Here is a 27857-nt window from a genome sequence, read left to right on the forward strand (position 1 = left end):
ACAGCAAAACTGTTTACAGCAGTGCTAACATAATTGCACAAGGGTTTTCAAGTGTTTTCTAATCATCCATTAGCCTTCTAACACAGTTAGCAAACACAATGTACCATTAGAACACTGGAGTGATGGTTACTGGAAATGGGCCTCTATACACCTATGTAGATATTGCATTAAAAAACAGGCGTTTTCAGCTAGAATAGTCATTTAGCACATTAACAATGTATAGAGTGTATTTCTGATTAATTTAATGTTATCTTCAATGAAAAAAAACGTGCTTTTCTTTCAAAAATAAGGAAATTTCTAAGTGACCCTAAACTTTTGAACGGTTGTGTATATATATATATATATATATATATATATATATATATATATATATATATATATACTTATTTCTTTGGTTTGTTACTGAGCAAGAAACGTGTCCGTAGTATATTGTTAAAGGACTGCATTCAGCTGAGCTGAGAAATCCATGTTAAGGCTCTGTTTACACTTGGGTTATGCACTTTCATCAGGAGTTCCAGTATCGTCGTTCACAGTGCTTTTCTTACTGTCAAGAATACTGGAGCCCTGACAGTATTTTAACCTTGGCTGTGTTTTGGTAAACCTTCTAAAAACATTAAATCCAGGACTCGGATCCATCATAGCTGTCATGTCTCCGTTATGTAATGAAGCCATAATGTTACTGTAAACAGAGCCTAACAAATATAAAATGTGGGAACAATTTATTGCCATGATATCAGAATCTTTATTCTTTCATCATTAACATAGGGATAGTCTCGAGGGAAACAAGGTGTTGTAACAGCATGTATGTATTTCAGCATATGTATCCGCATAAATGCCCAAGTGTATACAAGATCAAATTGTAAAATCCCCCAATAGAATTGCTGCTACAGTATAAGCATATTCCGCAGCAGTGCCTAAAAATTGTAATTTACACAGCAGCTCTTTTTAATAACACTAAAATACATTGACAGTTTCATGTTATGTTCTAAACACTTCAATATGATGCCATGATGTCTATAAGTTTTATAGCTTAAGGGTAATTAGGCTTCTTAGGACCTGATCCTATGTTTTATTGTGGACTGTCCACTTGAATTTCTTTACTGCTTTGGCCAGAAGTAACATGGCAGTGAACTGGATTCTTATTTGAAAACTGTTATTATTATTAATAATAATAATAATAATCTAGATACAATAGTAAAACGGGGATAGGCAGAAGTGGATTTTTTTTTCTGTGACATTTTCCCCTAGAGACTGAATTGTGACAGCAATTGAGAAAAACACAGGCAAGGAACTGAATTAAAATACAATTCTGTTTCTCCCAAAGAAGTAATTCAAGGAACATATGTCGTTCTCCATAGAAGCAATTCAAGGAATATTCATTGTTCTACAGTGCAGCAATTGAAGAAACATTTGTGGTTCTCCATTTGAGAATCTTAAAGAGGCTCTGTCACCAGATTTTGCAACCCCTATCTGCTATTGCAGCAGATAGGCGCTGCAATGTAGATTACAGTAACGTTTTTATTTTTAAAAAACGAGCATTTTTGGCCAAGTTATGACCATTTTTGTAATTATGCAAATGAGGCTTGCAAAAGTCCAAGTGGGTGTGTTTAAAAGTAAAAGTCCAAGTGGGCGTGTATTAGGTGCGTACATCGGGGCGTTTTTAATACTTTTACTAGCTGGGCGCTGTGAAGAGAAGTAACATCCTCTTCTCTTCAGAACGCCCAGCTTCTGACAGTGCAGATCTGTGACGTCACTCACAGGTCCTGCATCGTGACGGCCACATTGGCACCAGAGGCTACAGTTGATTCTGCAGCAGCATCAGCGTTTGCAGGTAAGATCGACTTACCTGCAAACGCTGATGCTGCTGCAGAATCAACTGTAGCCTCTGGTGCCGATGTGGCCGTCACGATGCAGGACCTGTGAGTGACGTCACAGATCTGCACTGTCACAAGCTGGGCGTTCTGAAGAGAAGAGGATGTTACTTCTCATCAGAGCGCCCAGCTAGTGAAAGTATTAAAAACGCCCCGATGTACGCACATAATACACACCCACTTGGACTTTTACTTTTAAACACACCCACTTGGACTTTTGCAAGCCTCATTTGCATAACTACAAAAATGGTCATAACTTGGCCAAAAATGCTCGTTTTTTTTAAATAAAAACGTTACTGTAATCTACATTGCAGCGCCTATCTGCTGCAATAGCAGATAGGGGTTGCAAAATCTGGTGACAGAGCCTCTTTAAGGAACTTTTGTGGCTTTCCCATAGAAGCAATTTAAGGGACATTTCTTTTAAGAAAACATAGTAAAATCTAGCAAAACTAGTGTAAAATCTGTACTTAATGTCTTAATCTTATCCCATTCTTTCCTTCATAAACTATTTAAAGAGGCTCTGTCACCAGATTATCAAATGCCTATCTCCTATTGCATGTGATCGGCGCTGCAATGTAGATAACAGTAACGTTTTTTTTGAAAAACGATCATTTTTGGCTAAATTTATGAGCAATTTTATATTTATGCAAATGAGCCTTTCTAATGGACAACTGGGCGTGTTTTCTCTTATTTCCAACTGGCCGTGTATTGTGTTTTTAGCAACTGGGCATGTTTACTTCCTTCACTACACAATCACACTGTGCTGTGGATCATGCTGGGCTGGAACAATGAGAAGTGTATGAGGCTGATTGATCACTGATTGGTCAGCCTCATACACTCCTCTGTACAACACCCAGTTGGTAAAAAGTAAAAACACACCCAGTTGTCCATTGAGAAACTCATTAGCATAAATCTAAACTAGCTCATAACTTGCTCAAAAATGATCGTTTTTCAAAATAAAAACCACTGCTGTTATCCACATTACAGCACCGATCAGATTATGTAGGAGATAGGGCATTTATAATCTGGTGACAGAGCCTCTTTAACCTGTGCATCCCGGCTTGTGAATATAATGCTAGAACTACAGTGGTTTTTGGACTACTGAGATCCACAGGCAGAGAAATAGAAGAGTGGTTAAGGCTTTGGAAAATAATATGTTTTCGTCATGCCAGGGTCGGGGAAAAGCTGGGTCATTATCCCAAATGGCACTCTATTGGCTGTCATTGATGATTGTCACCTTTCCAAACCTTGTGTCTAGTAGACTATACAAGAATGGCTGATGAGATATTATAAAACACAGGGAACTATATTTCCATATTGATTTTAGGAACTAGTGATCTTCAATTCCTGAGCCCAAAGGTTTGTTTGAAAGTAAATGTATAGGTTAAGAAGTGAGAAGACATTGATCACCAATGGAAATGACTTAAAAGGTACGGAGATGATCTGTAATGGTATTTCAAGTGGACCAATAATGTATAAAAATATGATAAACCATGAATGATGAACCTGAGGATGACTATGTAATGAAATTACTGATTTTCCATTATCTGGTTTTGTGAATATACCTCTTAATACTCTGGAGCACATTGGCATTATACAAGTACACACACCGAACCAAAACTGCAAATATGAAAAAGTTTGGTAGGTTTGGTCTGAATTATATATTTCTCTAAATGGGCATTGGGATTAAATAGTAAACATAGAGATTTTATAGGAATGTGTAATTTGATCATGGAGCATTTTTGAGACTTCAATAGTACAATTTTACATTTCAGATACAAAAGACAATTTAGCGGGCAATGACAAAATTACCGGCTTTATGAAGTTTTTCTACTTTCTTGCTTAGCCGGTTGTTGTCTTCTTGCAGTTGGTCTAAAAGAAGATTTATGTTCCTGGAATCCTGCATTTTCTCATCCACTTCAGTTACAGCTTTTTCTAATTGTTCTTTGGCAATGTTAGCATCCTGATTTAGGAGAAATAGTATTGTTATATTCTATATTTACCACAGTAGACATATAGAGCTATGGCACACATTCAGTATTCAATAATATATTAACACAGCTCCATATATTGCAGTTACATCCATGGTCACTGCTGTTCTGGCTGTGACTGTGACCTCTGTACCTTCTATAGCTGTGCCACTGGGTATGTGGTAGTGGCATGTACTGTATAACTAGTTCTACATAAAGGAGCTTGTAACAATGTATATACATTTGAAATATGCTGTTAAATATCAACATATATATATATATATGGGACATTGAGACACTTTTGGCGATAGTGAGCATAAATTGCTAAAGTAGCAAGTACCATAGACATAAATATGTTCCAAATTAGGCAATTGATTTTAGTTATTTATTTATGTTTTTGCAAAAGGTAATTTTTTTTATTCCAATGTAACAACTTGGACTATTTTGTCAGTACCATTACATAAAATCTAATTTAAAATCCATTTTAACTTTAGGTTGAAGGAAACAAAAAAGGAGAAACACCAAGAGGGGAAAATACTTTTACAAGGCACCGTATAAACATGACTGAATTACACAAATATGACTGATTTTTACTCACTGATTTTAGATTTTTTACTGTGAAATCCAAGTTATCAATGGTTTTCTGTTGTTGTCTTACTTCATTCTGAAAGTACAATTAATATAATTATTGACAAATGAAATATTTCCCCACCAGAACTGTCAGACAATAAAACATGAGTAATAACAGCTCTGTATAATCGTTATAAGCAACTGGTTCCTATGGAGAACTGCTCCACACATTGTCTGTACTGGTTTACATACATCATGAGACCCTATCTATGCCTATATGGGAAGACAAAGCATATAGATGACATTTTACTAATATATGGTAGTGTTTATAAAACTGCAGCTGACTTCCAAATGTATGCAATTCTGTATATCTTGCCCACCTATTTTCTTCTTACTACTGTCTTTAAAAACAGCTTAAATGAATGTGATGGAATTCACAAACAGAAAACCAGACGAGAGTCGGGCAGTGGCAGGAGTTTAGGGTCTAAGTTAGATATATATTAGCAGAACAGGAGATCAGTGTGTCACAATAAAGCATTGAGTCATAACCAATGGAATGCTATCAGAACATCTCCTTAACAGTCTGTTTTGCTGCTTTGTTTTGTTTTATTTTAGCATCAATGAAATCACAATAATTAGTTATGTATTAGGGCTTTTGCACATGACCGAGTGCCACTCGGACTATTTTTCACGGCATCTGAGTGGCAACCGATAGTTTTCATGGACCCATTCACTTCAGTGGGTGAATCAAGTCCGTGAAAACATACCCGACACTCAATTTGTGGAAAGAGAGAACATGTCCTATCTTTCCACGGATCATGGATGGGACTCGGCCGGCACACACGGTCGTGTGCAAGAGCCCTTAGTCACCCATCTATACAATACGATACGATGGTTTAAAACGACAGTAATAGCCATAAGGTTGGACTATATGGATAGGTGAATAATAAAGAAGAGAACAATTATTTTAATCCCTCTTTCTGGATTCATGTACAGCCTAAAGTGTAACTCCGCCTAAATGGAGTGAGAAGGGGAATAGCTTGGCGTGACGGTAACCAATTTACTTTTCCCTTTCTCTGCTGTCAGCACACAGCCAATCCAGCTTTGAGCTAAAGAGTGGAGTCATATGATATTTATGGTTACTAGAGATACACGACCTAATAACCACAGCCTCTTTTTATGAGGTTGTCAGACAGTACTTCCCTAGCAATCAGTCTGCCTCAAATTACTCAGTTTACAATTATCATTAAACGGACAATGAAGCTTGGCAGGACTTAAACTATGGCTTTCTCTATTTCTTATTACTGTATTAATTATAGTTTTGAAAAATAAATATAGTTAGATGGAGAGCATGTAAATTGGAAAAAAACTAAATGTTTTAGCAAATTCATTGATCACCAGAAATAAGTTATTATATGGACAGAATATCAGATATGCTTAAGTTATTTACAGTTATGTGACTACCGCCCAATAATACCTGGAATGTTTCTTGTAACATTCAATAGCTTTTAAGGAGTTAATCCGAAGGGATCCAAGTTATCTCTGATCCCGGTGTCTTGCATCCGACTGTCGGCTGACACTTGCTGCTTTGTATATGATATTACATATTTACCTATGCATGTAAAATGTACGCTAATACTGTATAGTCCTGGGGCCCTTTGTTAAGCCCCAGGATGCCAGTAAAATAACATCATCCTGGCGTCAGGACTCACGCTGCGTCAGGAGAACAAAAACCGGGTTCAGGAGCGAGGAGGGTAAGTATGAGAATATTGTTTGCTGGGCCTGCAGGCGGGATCCTGTTTGCTGGGGCCCTGTATGATACAGGGCCTGAGCAGACAGTATCCCACATCATAGGATTAGATACAGGACCCCAGCAGACAGTATCACACATTGTATACTATACACATAGATACAGGCTGTAGCTAAGCCTATCACGTGGGTTACTTTCTGATGGGCCCTGTATTTAAGCCTATGATGTGTGATACTGTTTTCTGGGCCCTGTATCTATGCCTATCATGAATGAAACTGTCCACTGGGCCCTTTATCGGAGCCTATCAAGTGTGATACTGTCCGCTGGGCCCTGTATCTAAGCATATCATGCGTGATACTGTCTGCTGGGCTCTTTATCTAAGCCTATCATGTGTGATACTGTAGCGTCCATGGCCACGGGCCGTCGGGTTTACTCCCCTACCGACGCCCGCAGCCATGGATCCGTGAGCGCTGGCCCCCATCTCCTTCCTAGGAGACGCCAGCGCTCACTTCCGCTCCGTTCTGCTGTGTCTCTTAAAGGGCCAGCGCGCGCACATCAGAAAATCATCATCATCATCAACGGCCCAGGATTTCCTGGTCTATAAGAAGGCCCCAGCCCTTCTGATCCTTGCCTGAGCATTGTTAGTTTATCCCAGTCTGTCTTGCAAATGGTTCTTTAGTGTTTCCCATTCCAGATGTTACCCGTGCCCTGTTACCTGTTCCTGTATCTCGTGCTGTTCTTGTTCCTGTGCCTACTAGTGTTGGAGTCGTGTCTACTGCACCTGCTGTCGTTTGCCATGTCCAGCGTCTTCTGCCACATCCAGTGTCTTCTGCCACATCCAGTGTCTTCTGCCACGTCCAGTGTCTTCTGCCACGTCCAGTGTCTTCTGCCACATCAGATACTGCCCACCATGTCTGGCGCTACCTGCTGCACCGGCCTCCATCCGTGCTGAAGCCACAGCAACCGTCTGGACTAGTTCAGGTACCCAAGCGTTACTATCTACTATTGAATTTCGTATAGACTGTGACCTTGTCAGCTGCCTCTCCGCTACGGTGGAGCGGCCAAGTGGGTCCATATACCCTGTGACCGTGACAGCCCAAGACCGCAGTCTAGAAGATACACACGGAGACGCATGACCTACGCACACGTCAGGATCAACTCCTTGAGGCTGTGAATTCTATCTTGGTTCGTCTGGATCTACTCACTATTCCACCTCCGGTTCTTCCTCCTGAGGCTGTTGCTGTGCCACTGCCGTTGCTCCTCATGTTTGTTCCGAATCCATAGTTCCTCTGCCTCTTCCTCCTCGCTACGACGGTGATCCCAGAGCATGTAGAGGATCTATTAATCAATGCACGGTTCATTTTATGCTACGGGCTCATCTCTTCCTGTAATGATGGGGTAGGGCGACAGACAGGTGAGACCTAATCCACTCGCCACTCAGTCCCTGCCTACTTGCACGACCCATCCTAGGCGACGGCGTACAACTGGGCGACGGTCCCTACGCTCAATACGTGCACAACAGACAAACAGACAAGGGTACACAGAAGTTAACGGAAATGGGGCAGTTGCCCACGGCAACACCGTGAGTAACAAGAGTAGTGAACGAGCAGAGTCAAACCAGGAGTGTACGAGGTACCAAACGCAGAGCAGGAGCGTAGTCAGTAAAGCCAGGGTCAATTTGAAGCAGAGGTCAATAGTACTAGCAGGAACAGCAGAGCCAGGAAAGAAGACAGAATCACAGGCAAAGGAAGAGCAGGAAATGAAGGTATAAATAGACCATGGGCGGGAGCTAGCTTCGTCTGGCCAGGCTGTGATAGGTTCTCCCACTCCTCAGCCTACCAGCCTGAGTGGTAGCAGATCGAGTCACTATCAGACCTAGGAGCAGATGCAGACTGATTAACCACTGGCGTCGACACAGAAGCTGTGTCTGGCAAATCCTTTACACTTCCTGTAATGACGGGGTTAGGGAAATGAACAAGTGAGCCCTAATCTACCCGCCACTCTGTCCCTGCCTACTTGCAACGACCCGCCCTAGGCGACGGGGTACAACTGGGCGGCGGTCCCTACGCTCAGTAAGTGCACGAGACAAACAGACAAGGGAACACAAAGCAAGGGAAAGGGGCAGTTGCCCACGGCAACACCGTGAGCAACAAGAGTGGTGAACGAGCCGAGTCAAACCAGGAGTGCACGAGGTACCAAACGCAGAGCAGGAGAGTAGTCAGTAAGCCAGGGTCAGTATGGAGCAGGATCAAATAGATAGAAGCTGTAGCTGGGCCAGGAAACCACACGAGAAGAATCACAAGCAAAGGAGGAACAGGAAAGGCAGGTATAAATAGACAGAGGGCGGGAGCTAGCTCCGTCTGGCCAGGCTGCGATAGGCTCTCCCACTCCTAAGCCTGCCATCCTGAGTGGTGGAAGATGGAGTCAGTCTCAGAGACATAGACTCAGGTGCAGACTGATTACCTATGGGAGTATACACAGATGTTGTGCCTGGCAGATCCTTTACAGTACCCCCCCTTTTATGAGGGGCCACCGGACCCTTTCTAAGTGGACCTGGTTTATTGGGGGAACGAAGGTGGAACTTCCTGACCAATACCCCAGCGTGAACATCCCGGGCGGGTACCCAAGTCCTCTCCTCAGGCCCGTATCCTCTCCAATGGACCAGGTACTGGAGGGAGCCTTGGACCATCTTGCTGTCCACAATCTTGGCCACCTCGTATTCCACCCCCTCAGGGGTGAGAACGGGAACAGGGAGGTTTCCTCGAGGCAGCCAAGGATGGGGAGCAGCGTTTAAGGAGGGAGGCATGAAACACGTCGTGTATTCGAAAAGATGGGGGCAACTCCAGTCGGAAGGAGACAGGATTGAGGACTTCAATGACCTTATACGGCCCAATAAACCGGTGAGCAAACTTCTTGGACGGGACCTTAAGGCGCAAGTTCCTAGACGATAACCACACCGGATCCTCGACCATAAACAAGGGGATAGCAGAACGTCTTCTATCAGCCTGAGTTTTTTGTACGCTCTGGGACGCCTCTAGGTTCTTCTGAACCTGGGCCCAGACTGTGCACAGTTCCCGATGAACGACCTCTACCTCGGGATTGTTGAAACTACCAGGTGAAACGGAGGAGAACCGTGGATTAAACCCAAAATTACAGAAAAAGGGGGAGACCCCTGACGAGTTACTGACCCAGTTATTAAGGGAAAATTCGGCGAGGGGAATGAATGAGACCCAATCATATTGACAGTCAGAGATAAAACACCTTAAATATTGTTCTAGAGATTGATTAGTCCTCTCAGTTTGGCCATTAGTTTCAGGATGGAAGGCAGAGGAGAAGGACAGATCAATCTCCAACTTTTTACAGAAGGCTCTCCAAAACAATGAAACAAATTGTACCCCTCTGTCCTAAACAATATTAACAGGGACCTCATGGAGACGCAGGATGTGTTTGACAAACAAGGTAGCTAACGTCTTGGCGTTGGGTAGTTTCTTGAGGGGCACAAAGTGGCACATCTTACTGAAGCGGTCTACTACCACCCACACCACCGACTTGCTCTGAGATGGAGGCAAATCGGTGATAAAATCCATGGAGATATGGGTCCAAGGTCTCTGGGGAATGGGCAAAGAAAGTAGTAAGCCCGCTGGTCGGGACCTGGGAGTCTTGGACCTAGCACAAACCTCACAAGCGGCGACGTAGGCCTTAACGTCTTTAGGCAACCCAGGCCACCAATAGTTTCTGGCAATGAGGTGTTTGGTACCCAGGATGCCTGGATGACCAGATAGTGCGGAGTCATGATTTTCCCTAAGTACCCTTAGCCGGTATTGCAGGTGAACAAACAGCTTGTCCTCAGGAAGGTTCCCGGGAGCTGAACCTTGATCAGCCGCAATTTCAGAGACTAAATCAGAATCAATAGAAGAAATGATTATACCAGGAGGCAAAATACAAGCAGGATCTTCCTCCGAAGGAGGGCTGGCCATGAAGCTACGCGACAGTGCATCGGCCTTAATATTTTTAGACCCAGCCCTATAGGTAACCAAAAAGTTGAATCTGGTAAAAAAAATAGCGCCCATCAAGCTTGTCTCGGGTTTAGCCTCCGGGCAGATTCTAGGAAAACCAGATTCTTGTGGTCGGTAAGGACCGTTACCTGGTGCCTAGCCCCCTCCAGGAAGTGGCGCCACTCTTCAAATGCCCATTTAATGGCTAAGAGTTCGCGGTTGCCAATATCATAGTTACTCTCAGTAGGCGAAAACTTCCTGGAGAAGTGGGCACAGGGACGGAGATGGGTGAGGGACCTGGTACCCTGGGACAAGACAGCCCCCACTCCCACCTCGGATGCGTCAACTTCCACGATAAATGGCTCCATTTGGTTGGGCTGAACCAGCACCGGGGCCGAGATAAAGCACTTCTTAAGGACCTCAAAAGCCTGGACAGCCTCAGGAGGCCAGTGGAGGAGATCAGCACCTTTGCGAGTGAGGTCCGTAAGAGGCTTAGCGATGACCGAGAAGTTAGCAATAAATCTCCTGTAATAATTAGCGAACCCCAAAAAACACTGTAACGCCTTCAGGAAGGCAGGTTGCACCCATTCCACCACAGCCTGGACCTTGGCGGGGTCCATGCGGACTTCATGAGGAGTGAGGATTTGACCCAAAAATGGTATCTCCTGTACCCCAAACACACATTTTTCGGTTTTCGCAAACAGTTTGTTTTCCCGAAGGACCTGGAGCACCTTCCTGACATGCTCAATGTGGGAGGACCAGTCCTTGGAAAACACCAGTATGTCATCAAGGTACACTACAAGAAATACCCCCAGGTAATCTCTCAAAATCTCATTAATGAAATTCTGGAAGTCCGCAGGAGCATTACACAACCCAAAGGGCATGACGAGGTATTCGAAATGACCTTCGGGCGTGTTAAACGCAGTCTTCCACTCATCCCCCTCTTTGATGCGGATAAGGTTATACGCCCCCCGTAGATCAAACTTAGAGAACCATTGGGCCCCCTGAACCTGATTAAAGAGATCAGGAATCAAAGGAAGGGGATACTGGTTCCTTACAGTGACCTTATTCAAGTTACGGTAGTCAATGCATGGCCTAAGACCACCATCCTTCTTCCCTACGAAGAAGAAGCCAGCACCTACCGGAGAAGTAGAGGGGCGAATGTAACCCTTGGCCAGGCATTCCTGGATATACTCTCTCATGGCTTCACGTTCGGGACAAGAAAGATTAAATATCCTACCCTTAGAAAGCTTAGCTCCTGGTACCAATTCGATAGCGCAATCGTATTTTCTATGAGGAGGTAACACTTCGGAGGCCTCCTTAGAGAAAACATCAGCGAAGTCCTGAATAAACTCAGGTAGCGTGTTCACTTCCTCAGGGGGAGAAATAGAATTAACAGAAAAACATGACGTCAAGAATTCATTACCCCATTTGGTAAGCTCCCCAGTATTCCAGTCAAACGTGGGATTATGCAACTGCAACCAGGGAAGGCCTAAAACCAAATCGGACGATAATCCCTGCATCAACAGTACAGAGCACTGCTCCAAATGCATGGAGACAACAAGGAGTTCGAAAACAGGGGTATGCTGTGTAAAATAACCATTAGCAAGAGGAGTGGAGTCGATACCCACTACCGGGACAGGTTTAGGCAAATCAATCAAAGGCATAGCTAGAGACATAGCAAATTCCACAGACATGATATTAGCAGAAGACCCTGAATCCACGAAGGCACTGCCGGTAGCAGACCTACCACCAAAAGAGACCTGAAAGGGAAGCAAGATTTTATTACGTTTCATATTTACGGGAAATACCTGTGCGCCCAAGTGACCTCCCCGATGATCACTTAGGCGCGGAAGTTTTCCGGCTGCTTATTCTTACGCCTAGGACAGGTGTTCACTTGATGCTTGTAATCCCCACAATAGAAGCAGAGACCATTCTTCCTGCGGAACTCTCTACGTTGTTGGGGGGACACGGAGGCCCCGAGTTGCATAGGTACCTCCAAGTCTTCCGAGGAAGAGCGAAGCAACGGGACCTCGGGAGGCATCATGGGGGAGTCAGAGGGGAAAACACAAAAACGTTCAAGCTGTCGTTCCCCGAGACGTCGGTCAAGTCGTACCGCTAAAGCCATAACCTGGTCTAGGGAGTCAGAAGAGGGATAGCTAACTAGCAGGTCTTTCAGGGCGTTCGACAGACCCAACCTAAACTGGCACCTTAAGGCAGGGTCATTCCACTTCCTAAAGTCAGAACAATACTCCTCAACAGGTCTCTTACCCTGACGTAAGGTCACCAGCTGACTCTCGGCAAAGGCAGTCCTGTCAGTCTCGTCATAAATGAGTCCGAGAGCAGAAAAGAAAAGATCAACGGAGGAAAGTTCAGGGGCGTCAGGAGCCAAGGAGAAGGCCCACTCTTGGGGCCCTTCCTGGAGCCGGGACATAATTATACCCACCCGCTGGCTCTCAGAACCTGAGGAATGAGGCTTTAAGCGAAAGTAGAGCCTACAACTCTCCCGAAAGGAGAGAAAAGTCCTCCGGTCACCTGAGAACCGGTCAGGCAACTTGAGGTGGGGTTCAAGAGGTGAGGTGAGGGGCACTACCATGGTAGCGTCAGGCTGGTTGACCCTCTGAGCCAGGGCCTAGACCTGTAGGGAGAGACCCTGCATTTGCTGGGCCAGGGTCTCAAGGGGGTCCATAGTAGTGTCAGGGAGCAGGGTAGACTAGGTATATGGGCTTGTGATTATGTAATGACGGGGGTAGGGAAACGGACAAGTGAGCCCTAATCTACCCGCCACTCTGTCCCTGGCTACTTGCAACGACCCGCCCTAGGCGACGGGGTACAACTGGGCGGCGGTCCCTATGCTCAGTAAGTGCACGAGACAAACAGACAAGGGAACACAAAGCAAGGGAAAGGGGCAGTTGCCCACTGCAACACCGTGAGCAACAAGAGTGGTGAACGAGCCGAGTCAAACCAGGATTGCACGAGGTACCAAACACAGAGCAGGAGAGTAGTCAGTAAGCCAGGGTCAGTATGGAGCAGGATCAAATAGATAGAAGCTGTAGCTGGGCCAGGAAACCACACGAGAAGAATCACAAGCAAAGGAGGAACAGGAAAGGCAGGTATAAATAGACAGAGGGCGAGAGCTAGCTCCGTCTGGCCAGGCTGCGATAGGCTCTCCCACTCCTAAGCTTGCCATCCTGAGTGGTGGAAGATGGAGTCAGTCTCAGAGACATAGACTCAGGTGCAGACTGATTATCTATGGGAGTATACACAGAAGTTGTGCCTGGCAGATCCTTTACACTTCCCCTCCGAGGAGGCCAAGGTAGCATTTATCATCTCCCTTCTTGCTTGCAAGGCCCTCACATGGGCGAACCCAATCTTGGAGCAACAAGGACCTGTATCCTCGGACCTAGCCTTGTTCCTGCAGTCTATTCGTGTTCGAGGAGGCGGGTCGTACATCCTCTGTCGCAGCTACTCTGTTGACCCTCAAGCAAGAGGGTTCCACAGTAGGAGAGTATGCTATCTCCTTTCGTACCCTGGCAGCCGAGCTGGCATGGAACAATGAGGCACTGGTGGCGACCTTCTGGCAGGGACTGTCCTCTCACATCAAGGACGAACTGGTAGCCCGCGACCTTCCTTCTACCTTGGATGCCCTCATCCTGTTAGCCACCCGGGTTGATATGAGAATCCGGGAGCGCACTCATGAGGTTCGACAGGAGAGCCGGGTCCACAGACCAGCACCCTCGGTCCAGAGACCACTATTGCCTTCCCCTAGTGCGCTACCTGAAGAACCCATGCAGGTAGACAGAGTCCGGTTATCTGAACAGGAGAAGCAGCGCAGACGCTCCTCTGGACTAGGTATGTATTGTGGCCTTAAGGGTCATTTTGTGTGCCAATGCCCACAGAAACCGGGAAACTCCAGTACCTAGGGTTGGTTGGAGAGGCAACTCTAGAAGGAACGTCTCCAAACGTTAAAACCTCTCCCAAATGATCGATTCCTGTGGCCATCGTCACCGGAGAGACGTCACATCCTTCCTCCGCCTATCTTGACTCTGGAGCGGCTGCTAATTTCATCCAGCAGGATCTAGTGGATCATTTACGTCTACCCACAGTCCGTCTGGAGAGACCCCTGGCTGTTGCCTCTGTGAATGGTCTACCATTGCCTGATCCGATTATGCTCATCACGTTGACACTACGGGTCGGAGCTCTTCACTGGGAGCAGATCACCTTCCTGGTACTACCTAAGTCTATCAATCCTATCCTGCTGGGTCTGCCATGGCTCCGCCTACACGCCCTGGTTCTTGACTGGTGTTCCGGAGAAGTTCTTCAATGGGGTTCCAGATGCCATAGCCATTGCCTCTCACAAGCCCGTCCTGTTATGCCCCCTCTGCCTCAATCACTCTCCGGTCTACCATATCAGTATGCCAGTTTTGTGGATGTCTTCTGCAAACAAGAAGCTGAGACGTTGCCTCCACATCTGAATTATGACTGTCCCATTAAACTGGTTCCTAATGCTTCTATTCCCCGTGGACGGGTATATCCTCTCTCCTTGCCAGAGACTTTATCTATGTCAGCCTATATCAAGGAGAATTTGGAGAGGGTTTTATAAGAAAATCTTCCTCCGCGGCTGGGGCCGGCTTCTTCTTCATTAAGAAGAGAGATGGATCTCTTCGACCCTGCATTGACTACCGTGGTCTCAACCAGATCACGGTCAAGAACAAATACCCGTTGCCACTTATATCCGAGCTGTTTGATCGCATATGAGGAGCCAAAAAAAATTCTAAGCTAGATATGCGGGGGGCCTATAACCTAATCCAGATACGCCGGGGTGACGAATGGAAGACGGCATTTAACACCTGTGACGGGCACTACGAATACCTAGTGATGCCCTTCGGACTGTGTAACGCTCCCGCAGTATTTCAGGAATTCGTCAATTATATTTTCCGAGATCTCCTCTATATGTGTGTTGTAGTTTATCTCGATGATATTTTGATTTTCTCCCCCGATCTGATGACCCACCGGAGGCATGTCCGTCAAGTTCTTCTGCGACTAAGAGAGAATCTCTTATATGCCAAGTTGAAGAAGTGCGTCTTTGAAAAGAAGTCTTTGCACTTCCTGGGCTACATCATCTCGGATCAAGGTCTTAAGATGGATCCTGAGAAACTAAAGTCTGTCCTGGAATGGCCACGTCCTCAAGCCCTAAGGGCCATACTAAGGTTCCTGGGATTTGCCAATTTCTACCGGCAGTTTATTCCAAACTTTTCATCTCTGACGGCTCCCATCTCTACCCTTACCAAGAAGGGTGTGAATGCCAAGGTATGGACTCCAGAGGCAGAGTCCGCATTCATTAGCTTCAAGAAAGCCTTCACTTCAGCTTCAATCCTCCATCATCCTGACGTATCTCGGCAGTTCTCATTGGAGGTGGAAGCTTCCTCTGTTGGTGCTGGTGCACTTCTGTTCCAGAGGAGCTCCAAAGGAAAGGCAGTAGTATGTGGCTACTACTCAAGACTTTTTTCTTCTGCTGAGCGCAATTACTCTATTGGAGATCGGGAGCTACTGGCCATCAAATTGGCTCTGGAGAAGTGGAGACATCTTCTAGAGGGCGCAGCCTATCCCATCTTGATCTACACCGACCACAAGAACCATACCTACCTTCAGTCCGCTCAATGACTAAATCCTCGTCAAGCCAGGTGGTCGCTGTTCTTCACCCGTTTCCAATTTCTGCTCCACTACCGTCCCGCTGACAGGAATGTGAGGGCTGATGCCCTGTCCAGATCGTTTGAGACGGAAGACACGGTGGAGTCCCTTCAGACTATCATAGACCCGTCCTGCATAGTCACTGCTAATCCTCTGCAGATTAGAGACATCCCTACGGGGAGGACTAGTGTTCGGTTGGCAGACAGGAGAAGAATTCTCCACTGGGGACACAGTACTAAACTAGCTCGGCACGCTGATGTCCATAAGACCCGAGACCTGATTGCTCATCACTTCTGGTGGCCCACGCTACCTAAAGATGTTCTGGACTTTGTCTCTTCTTGCACGGTGTGTGCTTCTAACAAAGTTACTCACTCCAAGTCGGCCGGCCTGCTTCAACCTCTGCCTGTACCCAATGCCCCCTGGCAGCACATTGCAATGGACTTTGTCACAGATCTTCCCCCCTCAGCAGGATGCAACACTGTCTGGGTGGTGGTGGACCGGTTCTCTAAGATGGCACATTTTATCCCACTGACCGGTCTACCTTCTGCTCCCTGACTGGCGAGTCTCTTCATTCAACACATCTTTCACTTGCATGGCTTGCCTCTTCACATTGTGTCCGACCGGGGGTTCAGTTTACCTCAAAGTTCTGAGAGACCTCTGTAAACTCCTGGATGTGAGATTGGACTTTTCCTCAGCCTATCACCCCCAGTCCAATGGGCAAGTTGAGAGGATCAACCAGATCATGGAGAATTATCTCCGCCACTTCATCTCTTCACAGCAGGATAACTGGGTACAACTTCTTCCATGGGCCGAGTTCTCATACAACAACCACACAAGTGAGTCCACCACTTCCACTCCATTTCACATTGTGTACAGTCAACATCCCAGAGTCCCTCTTCCAGTGTCGACTTCATCTCAGGTACCCGCTGTTGACTCTGCATTTGGGGACTTTCTGCAAATCTGGGAACAGACCCGGTCCTCTATTTTGCTGGCAGTAGATCGCATGAAGCCAAAGGCAGATACAAAGAGAAGAGAGCCGCCTCAGTATCTTCCAGGTACTAAAGTCTGGCTGTCTTCTCGGAACATTCGTTTGAAGGTGCCCTCATTCAAGTTTGCTCCCAGGATCCTTGGTCCTTTTGAGATTCTGCAACAGATAAACCCGGTCTCCTATAAGCTGCGGTTGCCTCCTACCCTCAGAATCCCCAACTCCTTTCATGTGTCCCTCCTGAAACCCGTGGTCCTGAACCACTATAGCAAGACTTCTAGTTCCACAGTTGCTCCCAGCGGTTCTTCTGATATATTCGAGGTGAGGGAGATCCTTGACTGCAAAAGGGTAGGAGGAAGGACTTTCTATTTGGTGGACTGGAGAGGGTTTGGTCCCGAGGAGAGGTCCTGGGAGCCAGAAGAGAACCTTAGTGCACCTGCTCTTATTAAAAAATTCCTCTCTCGCACTGGCCCCAAGAAGAGGGGGTGTAAGAGGGAGCATAATGTAGCGTCAGGTTTACTCACCTCCCGACGCCCGCAGCCATAGATCCGTGAGCGCTGGTCCCTATCTCTTTCCTAGGAGACGCCAGCGCTCACTTCCGCTCCGCACTTCCTATCATCATCATCAATGGCCCATGATTTCCTGGTCTATAAGAAGGCACCAGCCCCCTGTATCCCGTGCTGTTATTGTTCCTGTGCATACTAGTGTTGGAGTCGTGTCTACTGCACCTGCTGTCGTTTGCCACGTCCAGTGTCTTCTGCCACGTCTAGTGTCTTCTGCCATGTCCAGTGTCTTCTGCCACATCGGATACTGCCTGCCACGTCTAGTGCTACCTGCTGCGCTGGCCTCCATCCGTGCTGAAGCCACAGCCCCCGTCTGAACTAGTTCAGGTACCCAAGCGTTACTATCTTCTATTGACTTTCATATAGACTATGACCTGGTCAGCTGCATCTCTGCTACGGTGGAGCGGCCTAGTGGGTCCACATACCCTGTGACCCTGACAGATACTGTCCGCTGGGCCATGTATCTAAGCCTGTCATTTGTGATACTGTCTGCTAGGCCCTGTATCTACACCTATCATATGTGATACTGTCTGCTGAGCTGCTGTATCTAATTCTATCCTGTGGCAGAGCTACAGGGGTCATTGTCTTATGGATATGCTGTCTTCGATAGAGATATATCTAATAAAAAATTTTGGGCGGCAAAACAAATGTCTTGGGGCTATTGCCCCTGATGTCTTAAGACCTTAGTTCTGCATCCATGGGTCACCTAGGAGACCCAGCGATGCAGCTAAAAGCTGCGGGCCATGGGCCATAAAGAGAACTTTGGGGGGGGGCAAGAAGGAATTATGCTCCGAGGCCCATGACGCCCCTGCCCATGTTGATCGTGCCACAGTGCCAATGTAGATAGTGCCACACTGCCCACTGTAGGTAGGGCCAGACAGTCCCTATGTAGATAGTGCCACAGTGCCCATGTAGACAGTGCCTCACTGCCCCTATAGATAGTACCACAGTGCTAATATAGATAGTGCCTCACACAGTGTGCATGTAGATAGCACCACAGTGTCCCGTGAAGATATTGCCCACATAGTGCCCCAGTATCCATGTGTATAGTGACACACTGCCCCCTATAGATAGCGCCATACCTGCTATAGATAACGCCACACTACCCCTGTATATAGTGCCACACTCACCTGTCCCCTTCCCGGGGCCATCCTCTCCTCCAGCGATGCAGGCCTGGTCTCTTCTGTTCGGGCCTGTTCCAGTGGAACAACATAGGTGGTGCGATGACATCATTGTGCCGCCTGCGCCACAAAAAAGTGGCAAATGGCGGGGAAGGGAACCAATGGTTCCCTTAGCTCGCCAGCGCTGTCAATTGTATCTGCATCCTAAGGAAGCGGATACCATTGAGTCCCCTTGTGAGGGCCTCCCTGGGAAACCGATCAGTTTTTAACATTGATCCATTGACTTCTTTGGGGGGCCGCCGGGCCGTGAAAACGGCCTAAAATAGAACATGTTTTGCTTTTTGACAATTGAAAAAAATGGCCGTGTGAAAACACCCATAGAGCTTAAAGGGGTTATCTAGGAACCATACAAAATACAAAAACAACCACACAAATACATTTCATTACCATAATGCATTGCTAAATGCAGTCTGCTTGCACAAAAATATATTTTCTCGTTACTCACTGCGGCCCGGTGTAACTCTATTGGCGTTAACAAACTTCCGGATAATAGGCGGGACTTGCAGCTTCAGCGCACTCTGAATACTTAAAGCCCCGTCATCCCCTTCTTTCCCCTCAGCTCCTCTCCTATATCTCTGCTCTGCTGTTACAATGCACATGCGCTGGTGAAGGAGACGCCAAGACAGCGCTGTGGAAAAAGGAGGCTGGCTTATTTCTTCTACATCGTTTCACTGCTGGCCCCCTTGCGGTCACATCTTTGATGACACGCCAACAGCAGAGAAGAGGAGAGTGATCTTGGTCACGTGGGCCTGTGTCGGTGCATCATCAAAGTGGAAAAAACTACTTAACTTCTGAGAACACGTGACTGTGTTCTCAGACAGGGATTCGGCGAACAGTTATAAACACTATATTAGTAAGTCACCTAATTTTATGTGATTAAATGATTGGCATAATATTTTCTAGCTCTGGATAACCACTTTAACCCCTTCCCTCTTTGGCCACTTTTGACCTTCCTGACAGAGCCTCATTTTTCAAATCTGACATGTTTCACTTTATGTGATAACTCCGCAATGCTTTTACCAATCGATTATGAGATTGTTTTCTCATGACATATTGGACTTTATGTTACTGGCAAAATTTGCTCGATACGTTCAATATTTAATGGTGAAAAACACCCAAATTTAGAGAAAAATTGCAAAAATTAGCATTTTTCTCAATTTAAATGTCTACTTTAGATTGGCATAGTTTTTTGAACATCCTTTTATTACTCTAGGACATTACAAGGCTTAGAACTTTAGCAGCAATTTCTCAGAATTTCAAGCAAATTTTGATTTTTCACAGGAATTAAAGCAAAGTAGAGGTGAAATTTACAAATGTAATTTTTTTTTTGCAGAAATTAATTTTTAATCCATTACACTCACTTCAGCCATGATTAAGGACGTGGAAGCCATCTGAAACGCGTAGGCAACGTGCACCATTCACATCCACCTTTCTCCGTGGGATATTGTCTCCCTGTTTTTTTTACTACTTCTACAATAAAATTGGAACATGTTTCCATTTTAAACTATTTATCTCTCAAGAATCATTTTGCACTGGAACCTGCCTTGTACCATAATATTTTTATAGCTCAGGTCGTTACGGATGCGGGGATACCATATATGTATTGTTTTGTTTTTTTTAAATAATCAAGGACTTGATAAGAGAAAAAGGGCGATTGTGTTTTATTTTATTACTTGAAACTGCGATTACACTTTTTACAACTCTTTATTTTCACTTTTTTTTTTTTTACACTTTTCTTTAGTCCCACTAGGGGACTTGAAGGTCCAACTGTCAGATTTTTTTTTCTAATACATTGCACTACCAATGTAGTGAAATGTATTAGATCTGTCAGTCATTCACTGACAGCAAGCCGACCAGGCTTTGCCTCATGGCAGGGCCTAATCGGCTTCCGTAATGGCAAAGCAGGAGGCCATTGCTAGGTCTCCTATTGCCATAATAGCAGTCTGCAGCCCTGATTGTACAATCAGGGCTGCCGATCTGCTGACAACCACTAAGATGCAGCGATCGCTTACGATCACAGGATCTAAGGGGTTCATGGCAGGGATCGGAGCTAGCTCCGGTACCTGCCATTACAGGTGGACGTCAGATGTAACATACAGCTGACATGCTCCGCTGATGACGCTGGCTCAGCTCCTGAGCTGGCACCATCTTGCCAGCGGCTACGGAAGACTTTCAGGCCTCGCCACCGGGCGGGGGCTGAAACTTTTCGGTGCTAAGCAGACTAGGAGGCCAGTATTATGCCTCCATTTGCCATTGCAGCCACCGGCATCCCGGCAATTTCATTGCTGGGGTGCCGATGAGCGGCAAACACCTTAAATGCAGCGATCGATTTTGAGCGCTGTATTTAAAGGGTTAATGGCGGGGATCGAAGCTAACTTTGGTCCCCGCCATTACAGCCGGATATCAGCTGTAAGATACAGCGGACTTCCGGGGGTGTTGGCACCGACTCAGCTTCTGAGCCTGTGCCATGCATTTGTCGTAAGTATACGACATTTTGCGGGAAGCACTGGCTTTCCATGACGTATACTTATGACAAATGTCGGGAAGGGGTTAATTGTCCTGAAAACAGATATATTAAGAAATTAAATACATATATACATACAGTGAAGGAAATAAGTATTTGATCCCTTGCTGATTTTGTAAGTTTGCCCACTGTCAAAGTCATGAACAGTCTAGAATTTTTAGGCTAGGTTAATTTTACCAGTGAGAGATAGATTATATAAAAAAAAAAAAACATAAAATCACACAGTCAAAATTATATATATTTATTTGCATTGGGCACAGAGAAATAAGTATTTGATCCCCTACCAACCATTAAGAGTTCAGCCTCCTCCAGACCAGTTACACGCTCCAAATCAACTTGGTGCCTGCATTAAAGACAGCTGTCTTAAATGGTCACCTGTATAAAAGACTCCTGTCCACAGACTCAATTAATCAGTCTGACTCTAACCTCTACAACATGGGCAAGACCAAAGAGCTTTCTAAGGATGTCAGGGACAAGATCATAGACCTGCACAAGGCTGGAATGGGCTACAAAACCATAAGTAAGACGCTGGGTAAGAAGGAGACAACAGTTGGTGCAATAGTAAAAAAATGGAAGACATATAAAATGACTGTCAATCGACATCGATCTGGGGCTCCATGCAAAATCTCACCTCGTGGGGTATCCTTGATCCTGAGGAAGGTGAGAGCTCAGCCGAAAACTACACGGGGGGAACTTGTTAATGATCTCAAGGCAGCTGGGACCACAGTCACCAAGAAAACCATTGGTAACACATTACGCCGTAATGGATTAAAATCCTGCAGTGCACGCAAGGTCCCCCTGCTCAAGAAGGCACATGTACAGGCTCGTCTGAAGTTTGCAAATGAACATCTGGATGATTCTGAGAGTGATTGGGAGAAGGTGCTGTGGTCAGATGAGACTAAAATTGAGCTCTATGGCATTAACTCAACTCGCCGTGTTTGGAGGAAGAGAAATGCTGCCTATGACCCAAAGAACACCGTCCCAACTGTCAAGCATGGAGGTGGAAACATTATGTTTTGGAGGTGTTTCTCTGCTAAGGGCACAGGACTACTTCACCGCATCAATGGGAGAATGGATGGAGCCATGTACCGTCAAATCCTGAGTGACAACCTCCACCAGGACATTAAAAATGGCTCGTGGCTGGGTCTTCCAGCACGACAATGACCCGAAACATACAGCCAAGGCAACAAAGGAGTGGCTCAGAAAGAAGCACATTAAGGTCATGGAGTGGCCTAGCCAGTCTCCAGACCTTAATCCCATCGAAAAATTATGGAGGGAGCTGAAGATCCGAGTTGCCAAGCGACAGCCTCGAAATCGTAATGATTTACAGATGATCTGCAAAGAGGAGTGGGCCAAAATTCCATCTAGCATGGGTGCAAACCTCACCATCAACTACAAAAAATGTCTGACTGCTGTGCTTGCCAACAAGGGTTTTGCCACCAAGTATTAAGTCTTGTTTGCCAAAGGGATCAAATACTTATTTCTCTGTGCACAATGCAAATAAATATATATAATTTTGACTATGTGATTTTCTGTTTTTTTTTTATTTTATATAATCTATCTCTCACTGGTAAAATTAACCTAGCCTAAAAAGTCTAGACTGTTCATGTCTTTGACAGTGGGCAAACTTACAAAATCAGCAAGGGATCAAATACTTATTTCCTTCACTGTATATATATATATATATATATATATATATATATATATATATATATATATATATATATTATATATATATAAAATTCCTTTCAATTGCCTCGGTCGAGCAAATGTTTGGCAACAGTTATATCTCCCTACACCCCCATATATGTGTCAAATGTGATTGTGAACTACTTTTAAATAAGTGTTTATTAAAAAAAAAACAAAAAAAAAACAAAACACTTTTTGTGATACAGCTTCTATGTATCCTGTATGCATAGAAGCTGTATCTTGCCATCTAATCCATCAGGTCTGCAGGGCTGACGGCTTCGGTGAACATTGGGCCGATCCAGCTGTTCATGAACTTAGATGTGATCGATAATAGATGGATCGTGCCTATCAGAAACACGCACGACCATCGTTCACCGGAGACGTCAGTCCTGCAGACATGCCGGATTTGGTTAAGACCCCACGCACACAACCGCAAAAACTGATCCATTCACTTCCATTGAACGTGGACACCTTTCTGTATTGCTACGGATGGGTGTCCGTGGCGTAGAAATGTACCGAAAATTATGGAACATGTCCGTTCTTTTGCATTTTGCGGCCCGTGCTCCCATACTTTGTATGGGAGCACGGCCTGAAAATGCAGGTGGCAGTCGGCGGCCGGCCGTGCCCGCAATTGAGGGCCGTGATTATGGGCACGGCCGTGTGCATGGGGCCTTAGACGGCAAGATACAGCTTCTATGTATACAGGATACATAGAAGCTGTATCTCAAAAATGCTATTTTTTTTTTTATAAAAACCTAATCAAAAGTTGTTTACAATCACATTATACACAGTTTTATAAAAAAAAAATTTGACTTAGAAAGGTTTACATAGCCTTTAATCAATACAGAACGTTGCACCTAAAAATTACATAATGATAAAAGTCAGAGATTTTCTTCACACAGCAAAAAGCTGCACTGTAAGGCTGGGTTCACACAACCTATTTTCAGGCCTAAACGAGGCGTTTTACACCTCGAATTATGCCTGAAAAGATGGCTTCAATACGTCGGCAAACATCCGCCAATTGCTTTCAATGGGTTTGCCGACGTACTGTGCCGACGACCTTTAATTTTACGCGTCGCTGTCAAAAGACGACGCGGAAAATGACTGCCTCGTCAAAGAACAGCTCCAAATTACGCCCGTAATTGACGCCTCTCAAAACGCGAGTACGAGCAATTACGTCTGAAATGCAGGAGCTGTTTTCTCCTGAATACAGCTCCGTAATTTCAGACGTAATGGTCGTTATCGTGTGCACATACCCTAAAAGACACATTTAAATATAGTCAGACACTATCTGGCATATCTGAAATTTGTCTAAGGTGTGGCAAAGACATGAAAGAGCATGGCTTGTTAGATGCAGCTAGATAATGGTATGTCTTTATGCCATACCACTGCTGCCAAGGGTGAAAACGAACAGTCTTCAGTGTAGACTAGTGCTTTAGGCGAAATTCACACAAACATGTGCATTTTGCGCGCGCAAAAAACGCAGCGTTTTTTGCGTGTTGCAGTTCCGTGTGTCATAAGTGTTTGGTGTGTGGCTGCGTGATTTTCACGCATATGCAATCCTTATGACATGCGGTTTTGTTGTTTAGAAAAAGAAATGAAGGAGGTGGTTTTATTTTTCCCTTCATTTCCTTATCTACTGTAGTGCAAATCACGCGCAGCACACGGAAGTGCGTCCGTGTGCTGCGCGTGATTTTTACGCACCCATTGACTTCAATGGGTGCGTGATGCGCAAAAAACGCTCAAGTCTAAGACATGTCGTGAGTTTCACGCGCGGACACACGCTGCGTGAAAAACACGGAATGTCTGAATGTCCCCATTGCCTTACATAGGTCCGTGCGACGCGCGTGATTTCCACTCGCGTATCACGGACGTGAACTATGCCCGTGTAAATAAGGCCTTAGAGTCATGGCTTTTTAAGGTGTCTTTCACACAGGGCTTTTGACTGGCATATAAAAATTCATGTAAAAACGCCAGCATTTTTTAAATGTAACATGCATTTTGTATTGCGTTTTTGGTGCCGTTTTTCATTATGAAGCATTTCAAACATGCATTTAAAAAGTCTTACCCAGAGCATGCTATGTTTTGTAAAAAAGCCATAAACTATTTACTTTAACCCCTTTAGGACGCAGCCTATTTTGGCCTTGTGGCACAGCCGATTTTTTCAAATCTGACATGTGTCACTTTATGTGGTAATAACTCCGGAATGCTTTTACCTATCCAAGCGATTCTGAGACTGTTTTCTCGTGACATATTGTATTTTATGATAGTGGAAAAATTTGGTCGATAAATTCAATATTTATTTGTGAAAAACACAAAAATGTAGAGAAAATTTGCATTTTTCTAAATTTAAATGTATCTGCTTGTAAAACCGATAGTAATACCACAAAAAATAGTCACTAGTTACCATTTCCCATATGTCTACTTTATATTTGTATCGTTTTCTGAACATCCTTTTATTTTTCTAGGACGTTACAAGGCTTAGAACTTTAGCAGCAATTTCTCACATTTTCAAGAAAATTTAAAAAGGCTATTTTTACAGGGGCCAGTTCAGTTCTGAACTGGTTTTGAGGGCCTTATTATAATACCCCAATAAATCACCCCATTTTAAAAACTGCACCCCTCAAAGTATTCAAAAGAGCATTCAGAAAGTATTTTAACCCTTTAGGCGTTTCACAGGAAATAAAGCAAAGTAGAGGGGAAATTTACAAATTTCTCTTTTTTTTGCCGAAATTCATTTGTAATAAAGAAAATTGTATAACACAGAAGGTTTTACCAGAGAAATGCAACTCAATATTTATTGCCCAGGTCCTGCAGTTTTTAGGAATATCCCACATGTGGCCCTAGTGCGGTAATGGGCCGAAACACCGGCCTCAGAAGCAAAGGAGTACCTAGTGGATTTTGGGGCCTGCTTATTTTTAGATTATATTTTAGGCACCATGTCGAGTTTGAAGAGGTCTTGTGGTGCCAAAACAGTGGAAACTCCCCAAAAGTGACCCCATTTTGGAAACTAGACCTCTCAAGGAATTTATCTAGGGGTATAGTTAGCACTTTGACCCCACAGGTATTTTGCTATATTTATTGGAGTTAGTCTGTGAAAATGAAAATCTACTTTTTTTCTGAAATAACAGACATTTTTAATATTTACAAGGAATAACGAAGAAAATTCACCCCAAAAATTTGTAAAGCATCTTCTCCCGATTACGGCAATACCCCATATGTGGTAATAAACTGCTGTTTGGACCCAAGGCAGTGCTCAGAAGGGAGGGAGTGCCATTTGGATTTTGGAGCACAGATTTTGCTGGATTAGTTTTCAGTGCCATGTCGCGATTGCAACACCCTGGAGGGAACAAAATAGTGGAAACACCCCAAAAGTGACCCTATTTTGGAAACTAGACCCCTCAAGGAATTTTTCTAGGGGTATAGTGAGCATTTATACCACACAGGTCTTTTGCAGAATTTAGTAGAATTAGGCCGTGAAAATGAATATAAACATTTTTGTCCACTAAAATGTTGAATTTTTTCATTTTCACAAGGGATAAAGGAGAAAAAGACACCCTAAATTTGTAACGCAATCTCTCCCGAGCACGACAATACCCCACATGTGGTAATAATTATTTTTTTTTAATAGAAAGTAATTAACCTTTGCAGGACTGATCCTTTTTTGCTTTTCCATTTTAGTTTTTCACTCCCCGCCTTCCAAACGCCATAACTTTTTTATTTTTCCATGAATTGAGCGGTGTGAGGGCTTATTTTTGGCAGGATGAGCTGTAGTTTTTATTGGTACCATTTTTTGGTACATGCAAATTTTTGATCACTTTTTTTACATTTTATTTAGAGCTTTGGTGGCCAAAAACAGTGATTTTGGCGTTTTAAATTCTTTATTTCTTACGGCGTTCATAATGCGCTATAAATGACAATTTTACTTTATTCTGCGGGTCGGTACGATTACGGCGATACCATATGTATATAGTTTTTTTATGTTTTGCAGAGTTTGCACAATAAAATCACTTCTTTATAAAATTATTTATTTTCTGTCACCATATTCTGAGAGCCGTAACTTTTTTATTTTTCAGTCAAAAAAGCGGTGTAGGGGCTTGTTTTTTGCGGGACGGGTTGTAGTTTTTATTGGTACTATTTTCGGGTACATGCGACTTTTTGATCACTTTTTATTCTAGATTTTGGGAGGGGTGGGGACCAAAAAATAGTGATTCTGGCATTGTTTTTAGTTTATTGTTTTTGGGGCGTTCACCGTGCGGTAAAAATAAAATTATAGTTTTATAGATTGGGTCGTTACGAACGCGGTGATACCAAATATGTGTACTGTTTTTTAACGGTTTCATTTTTTCCCTATAATAAGAGACTTATTATAGGGAAAAAAAATCTTTTATTTTTACACTTTTGTAAAACATTTTTATTAACTTTTTTTTTTATTTTTTCTTTACTTTTTACACTTTATTTTTTGTTTATTAACTTTTCTTTTACTTTTTACACTTTCTTTTTTTACCTGCAGCTCTGATCGCTGCTAGAATACACTACACTACCTAGGTAGTGTAACGTATTCCAACTGTCAGTGTGACGTCACAGTCACTCTGACAGTTAGTCTACGAGGACCAGCCAGAGGCTGATCCTCATAGGCTTGCATACATGGCAGACACGGGAGCCGTTGTCAACCCCCGGGTGCCATCACAAGCATCAGCAGCCCCCACAATTGCATGGGGGCTGCTGATGTGCTACAAACCCCCTACATGCGGAGATCGCAATCGAGCCCCGCATGTAATGGGTTAATTGCCGAAATCAGCGGCAATGAGCCGCTGATCGGCAACTAGTGGAGTGTCAGCTGTCAGGGACAGCTGACCTCCCGGTTCTCGATGCACACTGTCGCCGACACTGTCACAGACACTGTCATCGACAGTGTGCATCGCGAACGGCAGTGACGTCCTGTCACTGACAGGAAGTCTATCAGGAGGCTGATCCTGATAGGCTTCCGTATATGGCAGACACGGAGGCCATTACTTGGCCTCCGATCGCCATGCTAGCCATCTGCAAACCGTGAGGTCTGCCGATG

The 27857-nt window shown here is 44.6% G+C and overlaps 1 protein-coding gene across 3 annotated transcripts in view; it reads right to left on the reverse strand.

The window, feature by feature from the left end:
• The window catches only part of TSGA10 (testis specific 10), a 104298-nt gene that overhangs the window by 58538 nt on the left and 17903 nt on the right, over positions 1-27857 (reverse strand). For 2 of the 3 annotated variants that reach the window (XM_075852622.1, XM_075852621.1), the window contains exons 3-4: positions 4440-4505; positions 3684-3834 (exon numbers count right to left, since the gene is read on the reverse strand). In XM_075852622.1, coding sequence (XP_075708737.1) covers positions 3684-3834; positions 4440-4505 — 217 coding nt within the window. Of the gene's footprint in view, positions 1-3683; positions 3835-4439; positions 4506-4791; positions 4881-27857 lie in introns of those variants that run through there. The other variant, XM_075852623.1, reaches the window with a different exon arrangement.

Source organism: Rhinoderma darwinii, chromosome 2 (assembly GCF_050947455.1).
Source record: "Rhinoderma darwinii isolate aRhiDar2 chromosome 2, aRhiDar2.hap1, whole genome shotgun sequence".
Lineage (NCBI taxonomy): Eukaryota > Metazoa > Chordata > Amphibia > Anura > Rhinodermatidae > Rhinoderma > Rhinoderma darwinii.